The following is a 27,241-nucleotide window of genomic DNA, read 5'->3' as shown; positions in this document are numbered from 1 at the left end:
AATATAAGTGGTAAGAAAGGACATCATCACATTGTTTCCAATTTTTAAGAAGAAAGATGGCTGTTTTTCACTATCAATTATTACTTTGAGCGAAAGCTTCTTTCTATTCCTATTTTGCTGAGAGTTTTGACTATTAATGAATGTGGAATTTTGTACGTAAGTTTCTCAGTCACCATTAAATAAAGGAGTAGTTCCTCTACATATGGTATTCATAATCCATCATGAAGTCACCATATACATGTCTAATCCTATTCTTCAATTCCTCTATGAGAACTCAGGTTCCTGCCAGGCCAGTTTCAGTCCAGATCAGTGTTAGTGCTTGCTATATGCAAACCTCCATGCAGGCTCCTGCTCTTCTGCAGCCCCCTGTTTCCCTCCACACACCCTCTCATTCCTTCTCAGCACCATTGTTAGAATGGTGCCTCCTTCTTGGCATTTCTTAAGGCTCCTTCAGCTTATTCCATAGTTAAAATCTGTAATGACTTTCCCCATTTTCAGATCCCTACATAATGATTTAGTTTTTTTATTCTCATAGATGGTAAATAATTAAACCACATGTAATAAACTGATATCCAATAAACTGATATGCACAGTTATATATCATAGATATCTCTGGCATAGACATATCATTTGGTTCAACTCTTTCATTTTACAGTTTCTAGAAGGAAACTTCTGTCTAGAGAATCATTTAAAAACTGATATAGGTCAAACTGGAACGATAATTAAAGTTTTAAAATTCTCAGGGTCCATTTTTGTTTCTAATGGTAAATTCTATTATTCTGTTTTATATATATTTTCGTGTATTTATATCTATATTTGTGTAAGTTTCCCCAATAAAACTGTAATTTCTTATAATTATTTTTGTATTTTATATTCCTACCTCCCCTCCAAAACACCTATTAAAATTATTAGCATCTAGTAGTTACTCAATAAATTTATGCTGAAGGATTAATTGATTTAAATGAAGATTTTTTTTTTCTGTTAGAAAAGGATTCAGATGTTTTGAGGTACCCAAACGCTTTGGACAAACTTGAGCTTATGAGATATGATTCAGTTACAACTCATAAGTAAATAGTTACAATACAGAAAATATTCCACTCACTTAGATTTAGGTCAGAATATAAAGCTTTCATCTTAGCCACAATCCATAGGCTTATTATGTTACACAAAGAACAAAGATGTTATATGTTTAGAGAATCAGTCATAATCAAATCTTCACCCAAGAAGTTCCGTATAAACATGAACTTGGCTCCATAGCCTTCATCCAGCTGTCTCTTTTCAAATTTACTCAAGCCAAAAAAAAAAAAAAAGATGTAAACTAAAAATATCACAATAACTGGAGGTTGACATCTGAAATCCTCTTCAATTACAACATCCAAGTCAATGCAACAAATATTTACATTAAGAACTGGAATGTTGGGAATGGTGCAAAAATTTGATAGGGCTGGATATCAGACATCTCTAAACTGCCCAACTATATTACATAGAATCCTGTATCTAAGAAATAGCTGCTTTCTGACACCCTTCAGAGAAGCCCTGACAGAAATACCCTATGCCATGCCAGTCAGCATAAGCCCAGGGATCAGCAGAACAGAGAAAGAGACAAGAGCTAGAGTGAGTGTTCCTGCCACTCTATCCTGCCAAACTGTGGGGCTCTTCTTCTCCCAATACCACTGCCTCATTCCTACCCACTCCACTTGGAGAGGGGGGGTGCTATGGGAGGACTGAGGTAGATCCACATTCCTGAGAAAATGTCCAGGGAGTGTGGAAGACAACGGACAGACTAATGATGTGATGTAGCAGTGTTACACTAGGGACACATGTTAATTTCTCTATTTCTCACTTTAAAATGATAAAAGACTCCTGAGTCTGTTAAAAATTGGGTTGTGCTAACATCTAATTATGGCAAAGCACAATGCAACAATAATATAACAAAAATAATAAGAACAAAACACTTATCTGAATATTCACACTGTCAGTGTGAACAAGCACCAAATTCCCAGGGTTGCTGGAAACCTGTTTGGCTTTGTCAGGGTGGATGTGGTTTTAAACAGTTCTTCTGCCTAAGGGCTGATCAGGAATCACTAAGACACAATATTATACAGCATGTTTCTCTCAATAGCAGAACAATCATTTGGTGGGAATTACTGAAATTTATTTAATAGCACTTGAACTACTTTTACATGATTCCTGAGCTCAAAAATCCCATTTCTTGGTTTCTACCCAAAGGACTTAAAATCAGCATACTACAGTGACACAGCCACGTCAATGTTACTAGCAGCTCAATTCACAATAGCTAAACTATGAAACCAACCTAGGTGTCCTTAAGCAGATGAATGGATAAAGGAAATGTGGTATATATATTCAATGGATATTACTCAGCTTTAAAGAAAAATGAAATTATGGCATTTGCCAGTAAAGTTGGAGAAAATCATGCTAAGCGAAATAAGCCAGTCCCAAAACACCAAAGGCCAAATGTTTTCTCTGATATGAGGATGCTAATTCACATGAGGTGGGGGGAGGCACTAGGGGAAAATAGAGTTACCTTAGATTAGGTAAAGAGGAGTAAAGGAAGGAAAGGAGGGGTCATAGGGACAGGAAGGACAGTAGAACGAAATAGACATTATTACCTTATGTAGATATATGACTGCATAACTGATGTGATTCTACACCATGTACCATCAGAAAAATAATTATACCCCATCTATGTATGATATATCAAAGTACATAAGTGCATTCTACTGTCATGTATAACTAATTAAAACAAACAAAATGGTAACAGAAAAAAATGATCATTATTATCTCTACATTCTCACTGTGTCTTGTTGGTACCTTCTCATAAAGCTTCTATATTGTGTCATCATTACTTGTGCTTATGTGTGTCACCACCACCAAACTGTGAGCCCCTTGAGATCAGGGTCTCTATGTTCTTTTCAGGGCCACAGAAGTTTTGTGAATGCTACATGAATAATAAATGATGAGTGAATGAATGAACTATTTGCAAAAACTAATGGCTACTCGACATACTATCTATGTAGAATCTGTCCAGATTGATATTCATATGATTGTTATCTATGGATCAAGAGAAATCAGTTCAAGAACTCTCTCAATTTTTAATCTGTTGTGGATTTTATTGTCTTCACTCTCATCTCCCAAACTCTTATGAATGAGACATTTGATTATTTCAATAACTTAAACAGGAAAATTCATACATGGAATTAAGTGGCAAGTTAATTAGTGACAATAATCAGTATCACAAAGAATATATAACAAAACTTGCTTTGTATTGCTGCTTCTTATACTTCATTGTGTATTTCTCTTTGCTAAAGTATAACGTGTGGTAGTTCTCTTGCCCCTGCAAGTCGTGAATCCCTCTTGTTCTCGTCTTTCTCACACTGTTGGCAGTTCGCTTAGGTCTGTTTCTCTCGTTCCTTTGGTGAGTTCATCTTTTCTAGACTCTCAGCTATCTCATCTTGGGCAGCCAATCATGAACAAGGGGCTGAAGCAGCTGTGGATGCTTGTGTTCTTTAATGTTTTCAGTGAGAAGAGGAGCTTGGCAGAGCTGCAGACAGCAGTTGGTGTGCAGAAATTATTTAGCCCCTCTCTGTCAGAGACCTGGGGTCCTTTCTAATTTCCCTGTCCTAAGCACTGGGAAGGAGGAGTTCACAAGGGCTCATAGGACCAACTGCTTCCACCACAACAGCCCTGCCAAATGCTCCTTGGCTGTTCCAGCCCCTCCTGCTCCAGCGATCCACCACCTCTAGACACGGAGCCTTCCCAGGGTTGCACCTGTGTCTTCATCAAGCCTTTCCTCTTGCCCATTTCAACCTCCACTTCTTACTATCTCAGGAACTCCTCAAAGCCTCCAGGGCCTGGATAAGTCCACTTGTTGATTTTAGACATGGTTAGAGATTCATGTGTTTCTATTGGTACCATAACTCTAGATTTGGTGCAACACAAATGTAGTCTGATAACAGAAATCACCACACTGAGAATCTTACTCTTAAACAGGCCTTCCTATGCAACACACAGGACACACAGGAATGAGAGAACACACTGGTACTTATTGATATGATGCATCAAGACCCAATTTCTACCTTTTCCCTGTCGACTCTGCATCACAGAAAACTAATCCCCGACTTCTTTAATAACTAGGTAAGTTCAGCCAACGGGAGACTGGTGGAAGACTGAGAGGAGGATGAAACAGATGCCCAGGATTGTCGCCTGGATGATGTGTCAGCACCTATGGCTCTTCAGTGGCCAATACTCCATGGGCAGTCTGGGAGCACTCACCAGGTCTCACTCCTACTGGGGAGCTCCAGCTCTTGAGTCTTAGTAACATCACCTTGTCTTGTTGTCCCTCCAGTTCTAAGTGTGGGACCTGCCATTACTGACCTTGGAGCACTGCATCACTGCCTGTTGAGTTTCTAAGCAATTCCATCTTCTGTGCACTTATCTTACTATATTAGATTCCTTTCACTGAAAGGCTGGGAGTGGCTTAGGTTTTCTGGCCAAGCATGACTTGAAGATCAAAATTCTGAAGAGTTATCTTCAAAGATAATAAGAGGCAATTACTTTCTTTGAGGGAAAAGGGGCATTGCAGTGAAGGAATTCTCAGGTTAGTATCTTAAAGAATAACAGATAAAGTGGACTTTAGGCCAAAGTTAATCAGAAGGGAGGAAGGTCATTTCATATTGCTTAGGGGAATCATACAACAATAAAAAATCACAACTGTAACTATTTATGCTCCAAACAATACAGCATCTATATACATCAGACAGACCCTTTTCAACATCAAGAATCAAATAGACTACAACATAATAATACTGGGTGACCTTAACACACCTCTCTCATCACTGCATAGATCCTCCAAACAAAAGCTAAACAAAGAAGCTACGGAATTAAAAAAAAATAATTTAGACTTAACTGACATATATAGAACATTTCATTTATCAATGACTGAATGATTTTCTTTTCAGCAGCACATGGATTATTTTCTAAAATATATCATATTTTAGGTCACAAAGCAGCTCTTAGCAAATACAAAAAAAAATAGTTCTATCAGACCTTAATAGAATGAAATTAGAAATCACTGATAAAATACAAAACAGAAACTACTGTAGTTTTACTGGAGACTAAATATTACACTATTGACTGATGAATGGATAGCAGAAGAAATCAGTCATGACATAAAAAAAATACTTGGAGGTAAATGAAAAAGTGATACAACATGATACAATATATCAAGATTTCCAGGACACTATGGAAGCATTGAACTCATTCATTAAAAGAATAGAAAAACACCAAATAAATAATCTAACATTACATCACAAGGGCCTAGAAAAAGAACAAATTGACACCAAAATAAGTAGAAAACAGGAAATAATTAAAATCAGAGCCAAAATCAATAAAATTGAGATTAAAAAAATTTTAAAAATCAATGAAACAAAAAATTGGTTCTTTGAAATAATAAGCAAAATTGATAAACCGTTAGCCAACCTAACCAAAAGAAGGAGGGGAAGAAACTCAAGTTATTAAAATCCATGATGAAAAAGGAAATATTGCCACACACACTACTAAAATACAGAAAGTATTTTGAAAATTTATAGTCCAATAAGCTAGAAAATTTAAAAGACACTGACAAATTCCTAAAGACATATGACTTACCCAAATCAAACCAGAGGATATAGAAATTTTAAATAGATCAATTGCAAGTAATGAAACTGAAGATGCCATAAAAGCCTGCCAACAAATAAAAGCCCAGGACTGGATGGATGCTCACCCAAGCTCTACCAGAGCTTCAAAGACAAACTAACACCAATCCTCCTCAGATTGTTCCATGAAACAAAGAAGAAGGGAACTTTAAAAAACTCATTCTATGAAGCTAGTATCACTCTAATACCCAAACCAAACAGAAACACATCAAGGAGTTTCAGACCAATATCCTTGATGAATATTGATGCAAAAATTCTTAATGAAATACTGGTAAATCACATATAAAAACACATTAAAAAGACAGTGCACTAGGATCAAGTGGGTATCATCCCAGGGCAAGGTTGGTTCGACATATGGAAATTAATAATCGTAATTCTCCACATATATAGACTTAAAGGCAAGAATCAGATGATTATCTCAATAGATGCAGAGAAAGCAATGGTCAAAATACAGCCTCTGTTCTTGTTTAAAACACCAGAAAAACTATAGATAAAAGGCACACACCTCAGCACTGAGGCATAAGACAAACCCAAGGCCAACATCATTCTAAATGGAGAAAAACTGAAAGCATACCCTCTAAAATCAGGAACAAGACTCGATGCCCAACTTCACCACTTCTATTCAACATAGTCCTTGAAACTCTAGCCAGAGAAATTAGTCAAAAGAAAGAAATTAAAGGTATATGAATAAGAAAAGAAGAGCTCAAACTATCTCTGTCAACAACACAAACCATATTTAAAATATTCAAAAAAACTCACCAAAAAATTTCTAGAACTCAGAAATGATTTCAGCAAAGTAGCAGGACACAAAATTAACACCCATAAATCAACTGCATTCTTATATACCAATGATGAATCAGCTGAAAGAGAAATTAGGAAAATTATCCCATTCACAATAGCCTCAAAAAACATAACACTTGGGAATCAATCTAACAAAAGAGGTGAAAGACCTCTACAATGAAAACTACATAATACTAAAGAAAGAAATTGAAGAACTTAGATAATGGAAAGATCTCCTATGTTCATGGATAGGCAGAATTAATATTGTCAAAATGGCCATACTACCAAAAGTGCTATAGAGATTTAATGCAATTCCTATTATAATTCCAGTGATGTTCTTCATAGAAATAGAAAAAGCAGTCATGAAATTCATTTGGAAAAATAAGAGGCCCAGAATAGCCAAAGCAATCCTTTGCAAGAAAAGTGAAGTAGGCAACATCACAATACCAGACCTTAAACTATACTACAGAGCTATGGTAACAAAAAACGGCATGGTATTGGCACCAAAACAGACATGAAGACCAATGGGACAGAATAGAAGAGACAGAGACAAACCCACATAAATGCAGTTATCTCATACTAGACAAAGGCACCATAAAAATACATTGGGGAAAAGATAGCCTCTTCAACAAATGGTGCTGGAAAAACTGGGAATCCATATGTAGCAGAATGAAATTGAGCCCCTATCTCTTACTCTGCACAAAACTCAACTCAAAATGGATCAAAGACCTAGGAATTAGACCAGAGACCCTGAGTAGGTCCAACACTCCAACAGTCAGCTTAGAAACTGACTTCCTCAACAAGACTCCTAAAGTGCAAGAAGTAAAATCGAAAATCAATAAATGGGCTGGGATCAAACTATAAAGCTTCTTTTCAGCAAAGGAAATAGTCAAGAACATGAAAAAAGAGCTACAGAATGGGAGAAAATCTTTGCCACCTGCACCTCAGATATGGTGTAAATTTCTAGGATATGCAAAGAACTCAGAAAGGTTAGCAATAAAAAGCCAAATAACCCATTCAATAAATGGCAAAGGAACTGAACAGATACTTCTCAAAAGAATAAATATGATCAGACAACAAATATATGAAAAAATGTATCTCTAACAATTAGAAAAATTCAAATTAAAACCACACTGAGATTTCATTTCACTCTAGTCAAGAGTGGTAACTATCAAGAATACAAGTAATAATAAATGTTGGTGAGGATGTGGGGAAAAGGGTATACTCATACATTACTGGTTAGACTGCAAATTGGTGCAACCATTCTGGAAAGCAGTATGAGGATTCCTCAGAAAACTTGGAATGGAGCCATCATTTGACCCATTTATCCCATTCCTTAGTATATGTCCAAAGGACTTAAAATCAGCATAGTACAGTGACACAGCCATATCAATGTTTATAGCAGAACACTTCACAATAGTTAAGTTATGGTGTCCTTCAACAAATGAATGGATAAAGAAAATGTACTATATATACATAATGGAATATTACTCAGCCATAAAGAAAAATGACTTTATGACATTTGCCAGTAAATGGACAGAACTGGAGAGTATCATGCTAAGTGAAATAAGCCAATCCCCCCAAATCAACAGTCAAATGTTTTCTTTGATATGCAGAAGCTAACCCACAATACAAGAGGGACAGGAAGAACAGAAGTTTAGTGGATTAGACAAAGGTGAATGAGGGAAAGGAAAGGGGGATAAGAATAGGAGAGACAGTGGATGAATCTGACATGAGTTTCCTATATACATACATGAATACGCCACAGTGAATCTCGCCATTGTGTACATCCACAAGACTGGGGTCCCAATTAAAAAAATAAAATATATTTCATGCTTGTATAATTATATCAAAATGGATTCAACTGTCATGTATAACTTAAAAAGAACCAACAACAAAAAAAGAACATTCTGTAAAGGATATCCCGAGCTACTTCAAGGAGTGATATTGCAAATTTGCCACAAAGCAGTTTTGCAGGGGCTTATCCTACTACATACAGTGTTGTGCAATTAGGAAACACTTTCCTGGAGGACAGAAAGTTTGCTGAATGCCTTTCAAGTTTTAGCCATTCCTCCTGGGAAGCTGTATAGCAGTTTAAGGAAAACAACTGCATTCTTTCCCCGTGCCCCCTGCACCCCCTCAGTATGGGAATTGAAATCAGGGCCTGGCACATGCTAGACAAATCCTCTAGCATGAGCTACATCCCAAGCACTTCTTTATTTTTTTATCTTCACACAGGGTCTTGCTAAGTTCCCCAGCCTGGCAACTTGTGATCTTCCTGCTCTGTCTACTGAGCGGCTGGTATTACAGGTACGGTCTTTTTACTTACCATTTTCTCTGTTGAGGGAAAGTTAGGTGAAATGGCAGTTTAATCTTTAGAAAAAAATCTTGTATGGCTCTATTTGTTATTTGGAAATAGAGAATGTCACTGCTCTAGGCCTGGTCCATTATTATCACTACACAGATGCTAAATAAGCTGCACAAAAAACAAGAGAGCCCACCACTGTGGCGCATGATCAGAGAGAGAATGCGGCCCCAGCATGCCACCGATATGCCATATGGCCACAAATCTAAAGGCTCTGAAAGATGCCATGCTTGCACAATCCCTGAATACCTGCTTTCATTCCCAGTTGGAGTGTTTGAACTATAATATATGGGCCATCTATTTATTAAAGGAGAAAGCTTACTTTGGCATGGGATAAATTGGTGCTTGCAGCAAGATGCAGTTTAACACAAAGGATGTTTCTTGAACTTCTTTCAGGTCTGAGATCCACAGCTTTAGTGTTTGGGGTGTGGATTTTAAAACTGCATGACTATTCCCCAGCCCCTTTTCTGCAGCTGGCATGAGAAAGAGATTCCCATTCCCTCCATGTCCTGTTCTTTACTTGCTCAAAGCTCAGGCGGCAAAGACACTGGCAGCCTCATGCAGCTTTTCATGGAAAGCCTCCACTCTAACTGGCGCCTGAATGCAATCTCAGACTGTCCCAGGAGACCGTCATGCTCTGAGGTGAATTTGTAACGTCAAGGCCAACAAAGAAGTTAACACAAACTTTCACTGTTCGAGAAAAAGAAAAAAGTCTGCAGGCTTACTGGAGGAGCTCTGCTTCTGTGAGTGCCTCTGTCCTCTGCTCCCCAGTGACAAGGGCCAGTTCATCCTTCAGTTCCTGGATTTCCTTTTGAAGGCATATAATCATCTATGAAAGGCAATGTGGGAGGGTAAATGTCAGTTTCTCATTAATGTGACCTGATGACAGAGAGCATATATCTTTTAGAATTATGAACTATTTATGGATATAAAAATGGTTAGAGAATGATCTAAAAGGCACTTCTGTACCTACCAGCCATCTTTGTTATATCTTTTTATTTATTCATTTTATTGGTTCCTTTTTAGTTATACATGACAGTTGAACCCATTTTGATGTAATTATACAAGCAGGGAATATATCTTATTCTATTTAGGACCTCAGAACCTCTCCTTCCTCCAATACTTCATTATTTGTAAATCTTAATATTGTATCAAATAGCTGTATAATAATAATAATAATAATAATAATAATAACAACAACAACAACTATGATTATTATCATTATTATTTGGTATTGGGGATTGAAGCCAGGGACACCTTAATACTGAGCTACCTATATTACCAGTCCTTTTTACTTTTTATTTTCAGACAGAGGTCTCACTAAGTTGTTGAGGCTGGCCTCGAGTTTGTGATCCTCCTGCCTCAGTCTCCTGAGTAGCTGGGATTACAGGTGTATACCAACACATATGACTTAGAATTAATTTTTAACAAACAAAACATACTGATATAACTGGAACCTGCTATTTTCTATTCCCCTTCTGTCCTCCCTGGGGTGATCACTCGAATGCCTTTACTATACTTAGATAAGTTGCACTTGAGAGTCATGGTATGAATTTACATTACCTTCAGCTATGTGTATGTATGTTCCTGTTTCCCCACATTTTTGTTACTATGTAATATGGACAGGTGCTTTAATTTTATCAATCTGGTAGGTGTGAAATGATATCTCATTTTAGTTCTAATCTGCATTTTCATAATATTAGTGAAACTGACCATCTTTGCATATGTATATTGATTGTTTGGGTTTCTCCTTCTGAGAATATGTATTCACATTCTTGCCAAGGTATCAATTGATTTGTTTTTATTTTCCTTATTAATCTGCAGCCTTCTTCATATATTCTGGATCTGAATACTTTGCTAGTTTTACATGATTCACCTATTTTCTCCCAATCTATATCATGTTTTCCACTTCATGGTGTTGTTTTTGTTAGATGGAAGTTTTGAATCTCAATATAACCAAATTAGCAATTTTTTTAGCTGTACTTTTGTATTTTCTTAAAGAAAATCTGTCTTACCCCAAACCAAAGAAATATTTTTTTGTGATATTTAAAAAGCATTAAAGCTTTACTTTTCACACTTAGGTAGCTTTTATTTTGTATAAGATATAACATAGGAATCAGATTTCAATTTTTTATATGACTAACCATATAAAATTGCTAATATAATTATGCTATATAACATATTTCTACATGTAAATGTGTCTGCTTCTGGGCTAGAGTTGAAAACATTTGCCTATATACATGGTAATGCTATAATTTAAATTATTATATCTTAAGAAATTTTGGCATCTAGAAAAGACAACCCCCTTCCATATTTTGCTTTTCCAAAATAGAGTTGGCTATTCTTGGCCATTTGCTCTTCCATATAAATTTTGGGACTAGCTCATCAAATTATATAAAAGCCTTCCTCAAATTTTAATTGGAATTACATTGAATCATCCCATCCATGAACATGGTAAGCCTCTCTCCTTCAATAAAATTTATAATTTTTCTATAAATATCTTATTTATAGAAAAAAGTTTTTGTTGATATTGTAATTGGAATTTTGGAAAATTATATTTTCTAATTGTTGGCCTCTGGAATACAAAAATGCAATTCAGTTTTGGATTATATTCTAAATAATTTTCCAAGCATATTTTGGTTCTGTTTATTATTAAATATTCTTGAATGTTCTACATAAACAAAAAATTATCCGCAAGTAAGGACAGATGTTTTCTTCTTTTCTAATTCTCATGCATTTTATTATTTTTATTGTCTCACTAGCTAGGATCTTCATGTGTAATTCTTAAAACAGTCTTTTGTTACTTCTAACATTTCATTTTTAAAGTGATGTTTATGTAATTTTTTGATTAATATGCTTTATCAGTTTAAATGTTCACTTACAGTTTAATGAGTCTTTCAATGTGTGGATGAATGCTTAATGTTATCAAATACTTAATCTGAAATCATCCATTTTTTTTTTGTTCAAACTGTGCATGTGATGAATCACCTACGTTCATGTAATTGGTCTTTTAATTTGAACTATTTCAGAATACAGAAAAGGCATTAAATAATATATGATACCCATTACATAGCTGAAGTTAACATCCATGTCCCCACTATTTAAGAAATAAAACATTATAGATCTCTTAAAAGTTCTCACCCCTGTATTGCCTTCCATAAACAAATTCTCATTATAATTTTTTCCCATTTTTTTCTATGCATTGATATATTTTCTAGTGATAACTTATTCCTAAATACTTTTTTGGGGTGGGTACTGGGGATTGAACCCAGGGGCACTCGACCACTGAGCCACATCCCCAGCCCTATTTTGTATTTTATTTAGAGACAGAGGCTCACTGAATTGCTTAGGGTCTTCTTGTTACTGAGGATGGCTTTGAATTCGAGATCCTGCTGCCTCAGCCTCTGAGCTGCTGGGATTACAGAGATGCACCATGGCGCCCAGTTTATCCCTAAATCCTTGAAATAAACCCACTGTGATCATTATGCAAAATTCCTAAAACAAAAATTAGCAGCTCCAATCCAGCTTTCACACTCCTTTGACTATTTGGTATTACTCACCAGAAAAAAAGAAAGAAGGGGGAAGGGGGGAGGGAGAAAAGAACAGACGAATAAAAAGAGAGAAAGGAACAAAAAAAGAAAGAATGAAATGGAAAGAGAGAGGGAGAAAAGAAAGAAAAAAAATCTAGTTTGTCTTTCAGTACCTTTTCTAATTCCGTAACTTTGCTTGCAGGTTGCCAGGCTAAAAGGGTTGTATGGATTTGAATTTCAAAACCATGAGAGGTAGTGCTGAGGGTTTTAGTTTTTTATATAAAGTACTTTTTGTTCTACTTAGAGTCCAGGCTAAGGCAGTCAAGCTGCGCTAATGTCTCTCTATGCCATTAGATTCCACTCCCCACCCCCCCTCCACACACACAGGCTTTTTGTTAGGGAGATAAGAAGATGTCTTAGGTTCAGTACCCTCCTTGCAAAATTCCAGGACCTACTCCTATCCCTTTGTTACAACTCTTTTTACCTACTCCAGGACAACTGTAGCCTCAGCTTTCTTTCAGGCTCTGGTGAATTCTTTTAATTTCTTTCAACCTCAGATATATATTTCAAAGGTGCTTCTAAAAATTTATTTAGGTGAGTTTCAGGTGATCTGGACCACATCAATAGGAACAGAAGTCCCAAAGAATGTGGTACTGAGTATTTTGAACATGTCAGTGTTCCTAGGATTTTATTTGAATGCATATAGGAGAGTCTGAATTTTATTTGTTTGCTTCTTTTAAAAAATATTCCCAGAATCATCAAGCTATGAAGAACAAAAATCTTCAGACAAGAACTGTGAGTCATTCATCTGAACTCTCCTCTAATAAATTAATATATTTGGTGCAATACATTTTGCTTCTATTAAAACTTTCAAAGTGAAATGTAAAAAACTACATTATTTCCGTCTTATGCAATAGATATATCAAAACTAAGCCAACTTTTTATGATTTGAGATGACCACAGTTATACCTCCCATCAGATTACTGCAGGAACTCTGAAATTAAAGCCATCCTGAGAAGATACTGGCCCAAGCCCAGTCACCAACTCTGACCGGGCTCACAGTTCTTTTATCACCTTCTCTCTCTGAAGTACCAATACTTTTAAGGAAAGTAGGGCAGATCCTTGATCACTCCCAACTTACAGGGCTGTTTCCACATTTGCCATTATAATTTGAGAGTAAGGCATAAGAAATCCCCACCCAGTTGTGTCTTGGATGGTTTCTAGACAAATTTCCAATTGTCACACTTCAGATAAACTATGTACATAAAATAGTAAATAGAAATGTCAGTGTTCAGAAGAAATTATTATACAAATGAGGAAACAACACTTGTTAATTACTAGATTGTTCTGTACTAGGCAGACCCCAGCAACTTGTTCAATTATCAGCTATTAGCTTTTCACTCCTCATCTCTGTTTTCTTTAAATCTCTCACAGATCCACATCAAACACATAATAATGTTCGCCTTTCTTCAAATTCATCATGTCGCTTCAAAGAAGTGTCTCTCTAGACAATTCAAAGGAAAACCCCTTCCAATGTCTAATATGTTGATTTTTATTAATTTTTTTCTTCGGGGTAGTAATGCTATTACTGTCTTTCTTGTTCTGCACAGGAATGTCATAGGGCAGCTGGAAGGTAGGGATAGTAGGAAGTGCAATTTCACTTGACTCAGGCCCTTGCATTCCATCTCTTCTTCCCTGTGGGGGCTCTTCTTGATGCTGATACCTGACCAGGGCCTGTACTGGAAATAGACTCCTGCCTCATCCATTGGTTTTCTCTTCTATCAGGGAAGCCTGGAGCTCCCAGAGGCAAGCAGGGTAAAACAGATATTCCCATCATTCCTTTTTCTTCCTTTCTCTCTATTCTTCAGTGTAATGATTTCAGGGGAGAAGGGGCAAATAATCAAGAGGAAGTAATTAATATGGAAAACAGTAAATTTGAGAAATTTTTAATTGAAGCACTGTTGGCAAGATTTCATATTCCTTAATAATGCATACTAGAAAACCTACATCAGCTTATATTCTGGAGAAATAAGAAAAATTGAGTGATTTTTTAAAATGTTATATAATCTTTTTTTTTTTTTTTTTGGTAGTGCTGGGGATTGAACCCAGGGTTTCACACAGCCTAGACACGTGCTATACCACTGAGCTGTATCTTTCACCAGCCCTAACAAATCTTTTATTTGGGGATGGGGGTTTACCAGGGATTGAACTCAGGGGCACTCAACCACTGAGCCATATCCCCAGCCCTATTTTGTATTTTATTTAGAGACAGGGTCTCACTGAATTTTCTTCTTGTTACTGAGGCTGTGATTCTACTGCCTCAGCCTCTGAGCTGTTGGGATTATAGGTGGGCACCACTGTGTCTGACTAATATATCAATCTTAATTATGAAATTTGACAAAACTTGAGATATTTCATTTCCACATTTTAAGTGTTGGCATGAGATGATTTGGTGCTGCATTTCCTTTATAGAAAACTAACAAACAGAAAAGAGAAAATATATACTTTCATGAAACTTGAAGTTTATTTTCCCTTAAAAAAGTGTTTTGATAAAGGAGGATTTATTATTATCAAACAAGAAACTTGCTCATTTTTCCATGAATCAGACTGATAATTTTTGAAAGTCCCTTAGAATATAGGACAGTGATTCAAAGGAAGGAGACCCTCATTGTTATACAAAATTACATATAAGAGGAAGTGAGGGGAAAGGGGAAAAAAACAAGAGAGAGAAATGAATTACAGTAGATGGGGCAGAGAGAGAAGATGGGAGGAGAGGGGAGGGGAGGGGAGGGGCGATAGTAGAGGATAGGAAGGGCAGCAGAATACAACAGACACTAGTATGGCAGTATGTAAAAAAGTGGATGTGGAACCAATGTGAATCTGCGATATGTATATGGGCTAAAAATGGGAGTTCATAATCTGCTTGAATCAAATGTATGAAATATGATATGTCAAGAGCTTTGTAATGTTTTGAACAACTAATAATAAAAAAAAGAATCAAAAAATTATTTTTCCCATGTATTAACCATTAGCATTTCTCTTTCGTTATAAGCATTTATAAAAGATGGTTTGTTCTTGTCTCTAGAAAGCTAAACTGAGTTTTGGAACAGGCTGCCTATGTTTTTAGGACTCAGGGCACAACTCTGTGGTAAAGTGGTGGGAGCTGGAGGTAGGAGCACAGATTCTTGGGCTGGACTGTCTAGATTTGAATCCTGGCTCTGCTATTTAGTTTTGTTATTGCTGTTGTTTCTTGGTACTGGGGATCAAACTCAGGTGCTTTATCACTGAGTACTGACCCTTTTTAGATTTATTTTGAGACAGGGTCTGTCTAAGTTGCTGAGACTCATTAGCACTGTGATTCTGAGCAAGTTATCATCATTGTGCCTCAATTTTGTTATCTGCAGAGACAGAGCCAGCATTTACTCACTGGCTTGTTCTGAGAATTTAATCAGTTAATGCCTTACTTAGAACTGTCTAGTACAGAGTAAATGCCCCAGCCTGAGTTTTAGCTAATCTTTGATATAATCATTTTTTTTCAACAGTTACAATTTGCTTACCGATCTGGGATCGATTTCTTCATTAAGAACAGCTTCATTCTTTATGAGTGCCACTCGTTGTGCAAATCTGCAGGTAGATATAGATTCCTACAAAGCAAAACAACTTTTAAAAGTGTTATAACAGGGAGAGAAATTTCTTGTTAGACAAAACTTAAATTTTAGTCATAGAAAAAAGATTCATACCTAAAGAGTGATGTATATAAAAACCACAATGAAGAGTGATGCCTCTAAATTAGGGAACTTAGCTCTGGAAGATTATTTTCTTGATTTTGTCTTAATAAAATGACCAATGCCAAAAATATGGGAGATCCTAAGACCCCAAATGGCAACTGACATGTGTTTTTAACTATTGATCTGTTAAACCAGAACCAGATATGTAAGTCATAATCACAGCAGGTACCACAACCACAAACATGAGAGACTACAAAATAAATATTTGTAACAGACCAAGAAGGGAGGCTGTTCTCGGCACCTCACCATCAAAGGCTTGGCGTGCTCTGGGAAGCACCCTGCTGCTCTCTTGGAGAGGATCTGGACCCCAAACATTCAGCAACTGCAATGTGGGAAACGTCCGCTGGCTCCAGAGCAGCCCCAGGAGAGCGTTCACTAGCCAGGCACCACCAAAGCCGCCGGCAAGCTGCACCCTGGGACACGTCTGGGGACAGATTTCAGGGACACCTCCAAGGCACCCGATATTACTAGCCAGGAGCAAAACTGTTCAAGAGAAGCAAGAGAAGACTTTCTCATTTTTCTGGCTGAAAATGCCTTTCAAATTTAAGCAGGCCTTCCCAAATTTGTGTCTACAGCTTCCTCAAACCACCTGGTATATGTGAAGTCAGTTCTCAAATGGATTTTTTTACAAGGCTAGCAAATAACCTAATGCTGAGAACTCCGTGGTGTGTTCACCCCTGAAGCCTATCTCAACCCAGCAGAAAAGATGGAAACTCACTCAGGACCCTCAACTTGATCCCCAAAACCAGCAAGGAAAACCCAGGCTAAGATCCCCTGAATAAAAAGAAAAAAAGAAAAACAACATACGTCGATATTCCTTTTCTCTAAAGACAGCGTTGCAATCATAGTGGTCATGCAGTTCCCTCCCAAACTGTCCCTCAGGACACTGGTCATCATGGAGTTCCTGTAAGGAATGTGCGAACGGTTTTTTTCTGAAAGGGCAATGATGACCTGTGATAAAGTTGAAAAAAACAATAGCATTACCTTGACAGGAAAGGCTCAAGTGACAAACAGTGGCGCTTCAGCAGCAATAAAAATAGGAAAAGAAAGAATGACTAAATGCAGGGTGACATCTAAAAGTTGGGCACAGAATAAATACCTTAGCAAGAATATTCAGTACAAGAATGGTAAAGATTGAATCAAGTAAATGTAGCATGAACCTAGTATTGTGAACCCCGTAATTTCTGGACAGATGAAGTGACTTCCAGAGGAGTGGACACACTCTCATTCTGCTTCCAGCTGTTGGAAAATCTGTATAAAAACATAATAGTCAATCGTGCCTGATGACTTTGACCCCACCAAAATTAAGCTGTAGGGCTAGAGATGTAGCTTAGTGGAAGAGAGTTTGCTTGGCGTGCACAAGGCCCTGTGTGGATTGCCAGTACCCCATCCAAACAAAAACAAACAAATTGAGCTGTGTGCCCTATTTCCAAGGCAGAGACAGAACAGTGAACAAGAGCTATGAGAAGCTGCGTTAAAAGTTTGAGATCCCAGATTCTGATGCAAGTTGTCCAGGGGAAAGTCCTAACCTTACTAGGGCATGCCACTCGACATCTCTGCCTCAGTGTCTTCACATGTACAACCAGGATAAATGTAGTACCTACCTCATAACAGTAGAATGATTAAAGGCATTAAAATGTGTAAATCACTTTGAGTAGTAACTGCACATAGTAAGTGCTGTGGACGTGTTTGTTCTCATCATCGATGAAAGAGGCAGCTTATCTTACTCCTCATGAGTTCCTTAGGTACTTAATAGGAAGGCACTAGATGGATGATGGGATGCTGGGGCTGTCCCCAAAGAGAGGCACCAGGGCTCAGGATCATCCTGGGAAGATTATCCAATGCTAGGATGTCCCTTACAAAGCAGCTGGAATTATCGGCCCACAGAATGTCAATTCAGGGGCATCATAAGATCCTGAACCCTAGGAATATCAACACCTGCTGGTCCAGCCCTCCCTCTGCCCAGCTATGTAGTTCCCATCACCACAACCTTTTGATCTACTTTGGTTTACAAAACCAGACGTCAAGATTGTTTTTTGAAAGCTGTTTTAAGAAAAAGTACATTCCACTAGTTTCACTTTAAATTCATAAGCCCAGGTGTTACTACAACCCAGCAGTCCTGGATCAGTTTCCCAACTGCAGAAAGGAGGCCTTCATACTTTCTCCTCCCTCTTCAAATCTCTGTCCCTCAGTGGTGAGCCAGCCCCATGTCACGGCATCCCTCCCCTCTCTTCTCTCTAACCTCAGATTGAGCTCAGGGCCACCCTTCTACCAGATATAAGCAAGCTGACTGAGACTGTCGTGCATCCGCCACTGGATTCCTACATTCCTATCACTAAAGAACACTCTGTTTTTCCCTGTTAACTGTTCTCAGTTCAGCCCCCCACCCTCTTCCTCTTCTATCCTCATCGACTTTGCTCCTACATGCATCTCCTCTTGTGCTCTCTTTCATTTGGATGCTGCCCATTCTGGATGCCCACTATTGCACTAGACCAAGTTGACTCTTGCCAAGGTCATCAGCAACCTCAATTGTACCAAAAGCACTGACTGTCTTCTTGTTAGCCTTTTGAGTTGGATGAAGTATTCTACACAGGCACTCATTGTTTCCTTTGGGAAAACACTCCATTCACTTGGTAATTGGGACACCATGTTTCTTGGTTTTAGCTCTCCTCAAAAACTAGTTAATGAGGGGCTGGGGTTGTGGCTCAGCAGTAGAGTGCTCGCCTAGTGCGTGTGAGGTGCTGAGTTTGATCCTCAACACCACATAAAAATAAATAAAATAAAGGTATTGTGTCCAACTGCAACTAAAAAATATTTTAAAAAATAGGGCTGGTACCTGCAAATGCCATAATTTTATTCTTTCAATGCTGAGTAATATCCCATTGTGTATATATAATCACAGTTTGTATCTATTCTTAATATTTCTTTTATTTTTGTTTTTGAATTTTATATAAATGAAATCACACCCCCCAAAAAAATAGGGCTGGGGTTGTGCTCAGCGGTAGAGTGCCCACCTTGCACATGCGAGACCCTGGGTTCGATCCTCAGTACCACATAAAAATAAATAAGTGAAATAAAAGTATTGTGTCCAACTGCAACTGAAAAATAAATATTTAAAAAAAACTAGTTAAAGAATGATTCCTTTTTTTCTTCTCAAATTATAAGTAGTAAGGAGTTCCAGAGCTTTGTTCTTGATCCTCTTTTCTTTCTTATTTATACTCTCTTCCCAGGTAATCCCTTCCTATCTCCTGGCTTTTACAGGAATCTCTATTTTGATGTCTTCCCAATATATACCCCAAGTCTGAACTCTCCTGACCTATCAGCTCTTTGGTGCCTCTTCATGGCCACCTGGGTTTCTCTCCTCTCTGCCCCATGTCTGATTCTTTCTCAGGTCTATTCATCATTATTAATGGCACCATCATTTTCCTAGTTGCTCAGGCCAAAGCCCTAGCCATCATCTTTTATTTTTCCTCACTTTCAATATCCAATCCATCAGCAATTTCTAGGTTTCTTAGGTTTTCCAATAAGACTTACCCAGAAATGGACCACTCCAACCCAAGCCTCCAGGATTCCTTGCTTGGACAACTGCACAAGGCTCTGAGTCATCTCCATGCTTCTACTTTTGCCCTTCCATGGCCTATTCTCTGCACACCAACCAGAGCAGTCTTTATAAAATATAAGTTACACCAAGTCACTTCCCTGCTTACAATCTTCTAGTAGCTTCCCAATACAGTTAGTATAATAACTCAAGTCCTGTGGAATCTGGCACCCTTTGACCTATCTGACCTTGTCTCCTGCCATGTTCCCCTGGCCTGCACCGGCCTTCTCACAGGCCAATGCTATTCCCACATCAAAGCTTTTGAACTTGATGTTCCTTTTACCCAGGACGCTCCTGCCTCAACTTTTCACACAGCTTTCTATTTCTTCTCATTCAAATATTTGTTCAAATTTTATGTCCTTAATGGTCTTTTCCTGGATACCCTGTCAAATATTACATAGCAATATTAACAGCCTGTTAATCTATTTTATTTTTCTTCTAGTACTTACCACTATTTAAAATTATCTTTATTTACTTGTTCTCCATCTGTTTCCCCACTCGATGTTCTACTCTTCCAAGTCAGAGATGCCACGCCTCTTGGTTACTACTCTACTTCCACTGCTTAAAACCACGTTCCAGAACTAAGTACATGTGGCAGAAACTAAGTTGTCTCCATCAGTACTCAAGACACTCCCATTCTACTTTGACTTCATATAAAACTACACATCTTAGTCTGTCTTGCAACTCATATTTTGCATAAAACGTAGCCCCACCAAGCAGATTCCCTGTGTGGGATCTGGAGATAAGCAATACGAGGTAGTGACCATAAGGAGGAGAATCAGATTTGTGAAAGAGAAAGGTGGTAGCCATCTGGTTCTTCTGATGCAGCTCTGGTAAAGTTTCTGAAACCCTGCCCTCAATGTCGTAAGTGCCAGGTGGGGATAACAGAGGTGTTTTGCAGAACAATTCAGTGGGGTGGTTAGCTGTGTCTTCTGGTTGCTTTGCTTCCAGCTGGGTGGTATCCAAGCTAGATTTCTAACTTTTATTGAGATTCTTTATGTTTAGTAAACTCTATGCTGCTTAAAATAGCTAGCACGGACTTTCCGGCTTGCAACTAAGAAAGCTGATGAATACAACGTGTACTGAACACAATGAATGGATGAACTAGTTTCATTTGGAAAGGCAGTGTGAGAGTCCTCAATATGGAATGAGATTTGGGTGATCTGTTTCAGTGTAATAGGAAGAAAGGTGGAGAACATGGCAGCCTTGATATGAGTGGCAAGGGATGCTGAGGAAAGGTTCAGGCCCCAAGAGCCTAAAGAACAAGTTATATACCTGATACAGGTAAGGTGGCCCAAGTACCAAGTACCAGACCAAACACGGATTGGCATGACTGATGTGCAGAGAGAGAAGCATTGTTATTTATGAATCATCAATTAAGCATCTAATAGTTCTCTAAGTTCATTGAGGTTCTTTCATTAAAAAATCACCTTTTTACTGCTCTAGGAAATAATATTTATATATATTTTCTATCCAATGCCTTTATTGACAACTTAGCATAAAGAAGAACATGCTTATTAAACTCCCTGTTGATATTAAATTCTGTGTTACTGAACTCACTTTTGGTTTTAAGTAACAGAAAATGTAATTCACATTGGTTTCAATCATGAGGGAAATTTATTGGCTCATGGAATTGAACAGGAGGGGCCCCAGGTTAGAAATGACTCCAAAGGTTAGTGCTACCAACAAGGATGTAGTTTTGCCCATAACTCTCTTCTGTCTTTCATGTGGTAGAAGTCAGCTCCTCCTCACAGCCACAGGATGGCTTCCAAGTGCCCTGATGTTATATACTTCCTTATTTATAACTTAGGGGAGACAGAACATTGTTTCCCTAATCAATAAACAAAATTCCTGATCTTCTCTAAGGACCAGCTTAGGTCCTGACCCACGCTTGAATCAATCAGTGTAGCCAGGAGAAAGAACCATAATGAACCCAGCCCACCAGAACAGACACAAATCTGCAGAGTGACACAGAAAGGGCAGGCATTCAGGAAAAAGGCAGAGGAAGATGATTCTTGAGTTACTGAGGGGGCAGGAACCCAATAATCTTCTCAAGGGCACAGGGATAGGGTGTAGTCATACAGCCTGGCTTTCTTAAAAAAAAAAAAAAAAAAAAAAAAAGCTATTTACTTCCATTTTGGGTTTCTTATATAAACACAATGTCAAATGCTCCTGAAAGCATTCTTAAGGTGATAAAGAGTAGAAACTCACATTATTCTTAATAACATTTCTAAGGACCTAGAAGCTTGGCCTGGAATCAATAATGACTATTATAATCACTAGCTTACTATTTAATGAATTAAAGCAATTTTCTTTTAAAGATCTCAGAAGGGCATGGAAAATTATCCTCTGAAAACTGACAAGGATTCAGAGCGGTCTGACTACCACTGGCACCATCAGTGTTTCTCCTGAACATAACATATGCGCCAGGAGCCAAATGGGAATTGAAACTCTGAAAAAGTCCACTTCTGTTGCATAACTGGCTGAAAGCAGCCAGATTCCAATTTCTGAAGAGGTGGAGAGCAAACATTCTCCATTCCTGGTGGTTTCTCACTTGATGTTTGGGCTGATGGAGGCCACGGGTCACACCAGGGGCACTTGGTGAGGTTTACAGTGAGCACAAGCACACACGGCGCCTGTGCTTTTCCTCACACGAACTCAATTTCCAGGGTGAAGACGTACCCTGCTATTGTGGCTGAAAGTGTTTTTTGAGGACAATTTTTGGAAAAAGTACTGCATACACAAGAAAACTCCAAAACCAATGATATTCTGGTAAACAGAAAGTTACTTACTTCTGAGCCTAATAAGGTGCCTTGGACTCAGGCAGGCTGGACCCTCCCAGCAGGTGTGGGGCTTCCCAGCTGTGGCCAGGAGGGCAAATCTCATTCTGCATAAAATTCCTAAACCATGCAGGCTAATTAATGCAAGGCAGGTTAGCAAGCTATGTCCTAGTTCATCTCTTTTACATTGAAACTGAGAAAGAGAAGGTAAATTACCAACACTAAAATGGATCTCTAGTAGAGGTTTTCTCTTCCTGTGTTTGCTGGTGACATGGTAACACTGCCTCTTTCCCTGCTGCCTAAGGTAACTCACAGCACCCAGGGGCCACTCAATCACAATTTAGTGAGTGAAGAAATGAATGAAGCTAGTTACACTAAATTGTGTTATACTTCCAGTCTCTGTGGCCACATAGTAAAGTACTATACACAGAGAATTTGATTACAAAAGTCCTTGAATTATGTTATTTCATTATCTTCCCACTCTTTTCATTACTCTTCTTACCATGTAGTCCCTGTCTCTCTCTCAGTATCTCTAAATGGATTCCAATATCCCTTCTCTACCCATCCACCTGCTCTCCAGCAGCTCCCCTTAAATGAACTCAACCCCCATATCAATTTTTTAAAAAATAAATGACAGTGGAATATATTAAAATTCTTATTACACAAATATATCACAATTTTTCATATCTCTGTTTGCATATAAGTATGTTGACACCCAATTCATGTCTTCATACATGTAATTTGGATAATGATGCCCATTACTTTCCACCATCCTTGCTAATCCCCTGCCCCCTCCCTTTCCCTCCCATTCCTCTGCACAATCTAGAATTCATCTATTCCTCCTCCATGTTCCCCCTCCGTACCCCACTATAAGTCAGCCTCCTTGTATGAGAGAAAACATTCGGCATTTGTTTTTTTGGGATTGGCTAACTTCACTTAGCATTATCTTCTCCAATACCATCCATTTACTTGCAAATGCCATGATTTTATTCTCTTTTATTACTGAGTAAAATTCCATTGTGTATATACATTTTTTAATCCATTCATCCACTGAAGAGCATCTAGGTTGGCTCCATAGTCTAGCTATTGTGGACTGTGCTGCTATAAACATTGATGTGGCTGTGTCCCTGTAGTATGTTGAAGGCGATCTGGCTGCAACATCTGTCACCCCATTGATCGCCAGGGTTGATTTGGCTGATCTGGCCGGCTAGGCGGGTGTCCCCTTCCTCCCTCACTGCTCCACGTGCGACCCTCCAGAAGCTGCATGCTCAGTTGAAGAGGACGACCCTCCCCGATAGAGGAGGACCGTTTTTGTGGTCAGGGATGTATGAGTAGCTGCACTCCTCTGCTAGAACCTCCAACAAGCTCTCAATGCCCCATATCCATTTTTTACACACACTGCAGATTCCCATATTGACACTTTTTTTTCCTCTTGTGCTTGTGTTAATTTTTTCTCCTCATTCCCTGACCTCATCTTGAGCCTCCTTCTTGCCTACAAAGACACTTGGATATGAAGGTGAATAACAGCTGAGAAGAAGCAGGTCACAATGAAACAGATAAATTATACATAAGAGCCACAGTCAATGACACATGGGTGAAATTGGGATCCAGAGTGACCCAATGCCCCCAGGGGGCTGGAGAAAGGAGCTGAGAGGCTCCCGTTCCCACTGCCTGACCTGCTCTAGGCCCTTGCCTCGCCTGGCTCACCCCTACTCCTCCCTCAAGCCTCTGCTTAGAGTCAGGCCACCAGCGAAGCATCCTGAACCCTCACCTCCTCAGTCTGAGTCAGGTCCCCATATGAGCTCTGCTCACTCCTTCTCCTTCCTCTCCACAGCTCTCACCCCATCACAGTCACAGACTTCGTGCTTGCTTGCTTCAAGTTGTCCTCCTACCTCAAACCATGAGACCCTGGGGCAAGGACCACTCTCATTTTGTTCGCCACCGTGTTCCAGTGCTTAGCACTTTACAGTCCTTACACATATCTGTTAGATAGTTTAATTATTGACATTGAAAATCAAATGTCACGTAGCCACCAAGACAACTCACATGAGGCTGATATTATGAGGATTTGAAGAGAGGAAATGTGAGGATAGGAGCAGTTTTAGTGACAGGCAGCTTTCAAAGCCTGTGTAGAACAAAGGAAGAAAAGGGGGCAGACATTTCTCTCGAGTGATTACAATTGGTAGAAAGTTCGATTCAACTGATGAATTTTATGTTATATGAACAGATGGACATAATGGGAATTATAACAGACTATGCTACCATCTGAAATAAGTAGATACATTTCTTTGAAATAAAGCACTTTGAATACAGTTCATTACGTTTTCATATCATTGTTCTGTAAGTGTCCTATTAAGTAAAAAGCTCTGTTAAGCATAAGCAGTGTGGAATATTTAGCAAGAAAGAGCTAAGGACTGCTGACTCTTGTCAAAATTCTATAATGATTGGGATGCCATGCAGATCTGATTTTCTGGGTGCTGCATTACTGGGATGCACTGGATCAGAAGCTACCGTGTGCATCCTGTTCACACAGTCTCCCTTTGGCTTCTCTCAACCAGCTTTTGCAGACACCATTATAAAGCATTTACCGTCAGGACAGCATCAGTCTCAAAGGGTTCATTAGGCCGTTAAAAAAAAAAAAAAAGTTAAAAAGTTTTGTTCTTGGTTTTCCCCTCAAGTCTTTGAGCCTTAACATTCATTAACAAGTCCTCCTGCCTCATCAATATCCTCTGTACTTCTTCATTCCAGTTTTTAATCATGTTTCTTTTCTAGAATCTGAAAACAGTTGCCATCCTTAACATTCAATTCATACTGCTCATGCTCAAAAAGTGAAAGGAACTTGAGAAATCATCTAATCCAATCCACTCATATTGGAGATAAAGATTTTTTTTTTTTTGGACAATATGTTTAGTTAAATTCAGATAAGCTTTCTGTACCAAACTCAAAAATTAAAATCAGAGCACCTACTGGGCTGGATCGTAGTCAACTTGGATTAGAGGTAGGGAGGGAAATTGAGCCTAAGGGGACAAAATTGCTGACTAGATGAAGTCACCGGAAGCTGGAAAAATATTGGCCACCTCCAAGTTATAGCCAATCTACAAGCCAGAAGGATTAGGCAACAGAAGGCTACAGTCACACTCACTACTAATTTTGCAATAAAGACAATAAGGCAATGAGACAGTAAGTGGAAAAAGGCATTGGCTGTGTAGTCAAGTAAGTCTCAGTTCAAATCCTCAGTAAGTCTCAGTTCAAATCCTCAGCCACCCAGTAACTTTGGGAAGGTCTTGGGAGGACTTGAATTTTTAAAACCCAACACTTACAACATGGGGCTGTTGTAAGGTTTAAATGAAATGGCATATACAAAATGCTAGTAGATATACCTGTGTTCCCTGCAGCATTGTTTACAACAGTTAAAGGTAGAAACAACCCATGAGACCTTCAAAGGATGAGTGGATGAACCAAGTGAATAAGTGCATATTATTCAATCTTGAAAAGGAATAAAATTCCAAAACATGCTACAATGCAGACGAACTTCTAAAATATCATGTTAAGTGAAATAAGCCAGACATAAAAGGACAAATATTGAAATAGTCACTTATATGAGGCACCTGGAATAGGCAAGATAACAGGTACAGAAGGTGGTATAGAGGCTACAGGGATAGGAGGGGATGGGAGCTATCATTTAATGGGCACAGAGTTTCTGCTTGGGATTATGAAATGGATCTAGAAATTGATGGCGGTGATATTGCAGAACATGGTGAAAGTACTTGTCACTGAACTGTTCACTTAAAAAGACCAAAATGGCAAACTGTCTATTAGGTCTACTTAACAGAGAGTAGAATGGCAGATGCAAATGAAGTGCGAGGACGTTGCTGCGGTGACGTCCCACTCTGCTGCCTTACCTGCTCCAAGTAGTGCAGTGACAAGTTGATATACTTGGCCTCCGTCAGAAGCTGGCCCCCTACGCCACTCTTGGCAACTCGCTCAGAGCCAGCCAGGTCAACCAGGTGGAGCTTGGCGTGCCGGACAGTTGCAGAGCCTGGCTCCTTGCTTGACAAGTGAATGGTGAAGATGCAGTGGGAACGGGTCGAGGCTTGGTTCATGGGAGTCTATGAAAGAAGAAACCGCAAAACAAAAATAATTAGAACTGAGAACTTTGGAAGAGTGTCAAAAGATTTAAATGTATATTTCTAAAGATATAGCATTTCCCATGGAGCCAACACTGTCAAATGGAACAAAAAGACTTGTAACTGAGACCTATAAAGTACGTGCTTTTCAATGTTATTACCTCCGATGACTGAAAACCAACGTGGATGGTTGACGTAAAGAAAAGTTCTAGTGAGGTGAAGACCAAGTCCTCTCACCAGGATGACAACTTTATTTCATCACCCAGCTACAATCCATGCCTATCCCTGGCCATCCATATTGAAAATGCCTACATTAACCTCATAGGAAGGAGACGAGAGTGTGTGTATCAAGAGAACGGTTATCACGTGGTAAACACGATTCACAGACAAGGATGCCTACGTCACTGCTACTGCTCAACACCGAGCCACAGGCTCTAACCAGCATCATAAAAAAGAGACTGACATAGGGGCAGAATAATAGGAAAAGAATGCATTGCAATGTCATTGTGTACAGAATATTTACAGTCAACCTAGAAAACTCAAGAGCTTCTACAAAAAA

At 38.6% G+C, this 27,241-nt stretch overlaps 1 protein-coding gene across 1 annotated transcript in view; it reads right to left on the bottom strand.

The window, feature by feature from the left end:
* Nucleotides 1-27,241, bottom strand: part of Kif6 (kinesin family member 6) — a 417,840-nt gene that overhangs the window by 204,895 nt on the left and 185,704 nt on the right. Inside the window, exons 7-10 of the mRNA XM_077801497.1 lie at nt 26,458-26,664; nt 16,985-17,128; nt 15,947-16,033; nt 9,585-9,688 (exon numbers count right to left, since the gene is read on the bottom strand). Coding sequence (XP_077657623.1) covers nt 9,585-9,688; nt 15,947-16,033; nt 16,985-17,128; nt 26,458-26,664 — 542 coding nt within the window. The remainder of the gene's footprint in view (nt 1-9,584; nt 9,689-15,946; nt 16,034-16,984; nt 17,129-26,457; nt 26,665-27,241) is intronic.

This window comes from Urocitellus parryii, chromosome 8 (assembly GCF_045843805.1).
Source record: "Urocitellus parryii isolate mUroPar1 chromosome 8, mUroPar1.hap1, whole genome shotgun sequence".
Lineage (NCBI taxonomy): Eukaryota > Metazoa > Chordata > Mammalia > Rodentia > Sciuridae > Urocitellus > Urocitellus parryii.
Note: the sequence above shows the minus strand (reverse complement) of the source record. Positions and strands in the feature narration are given on the sequence as shown.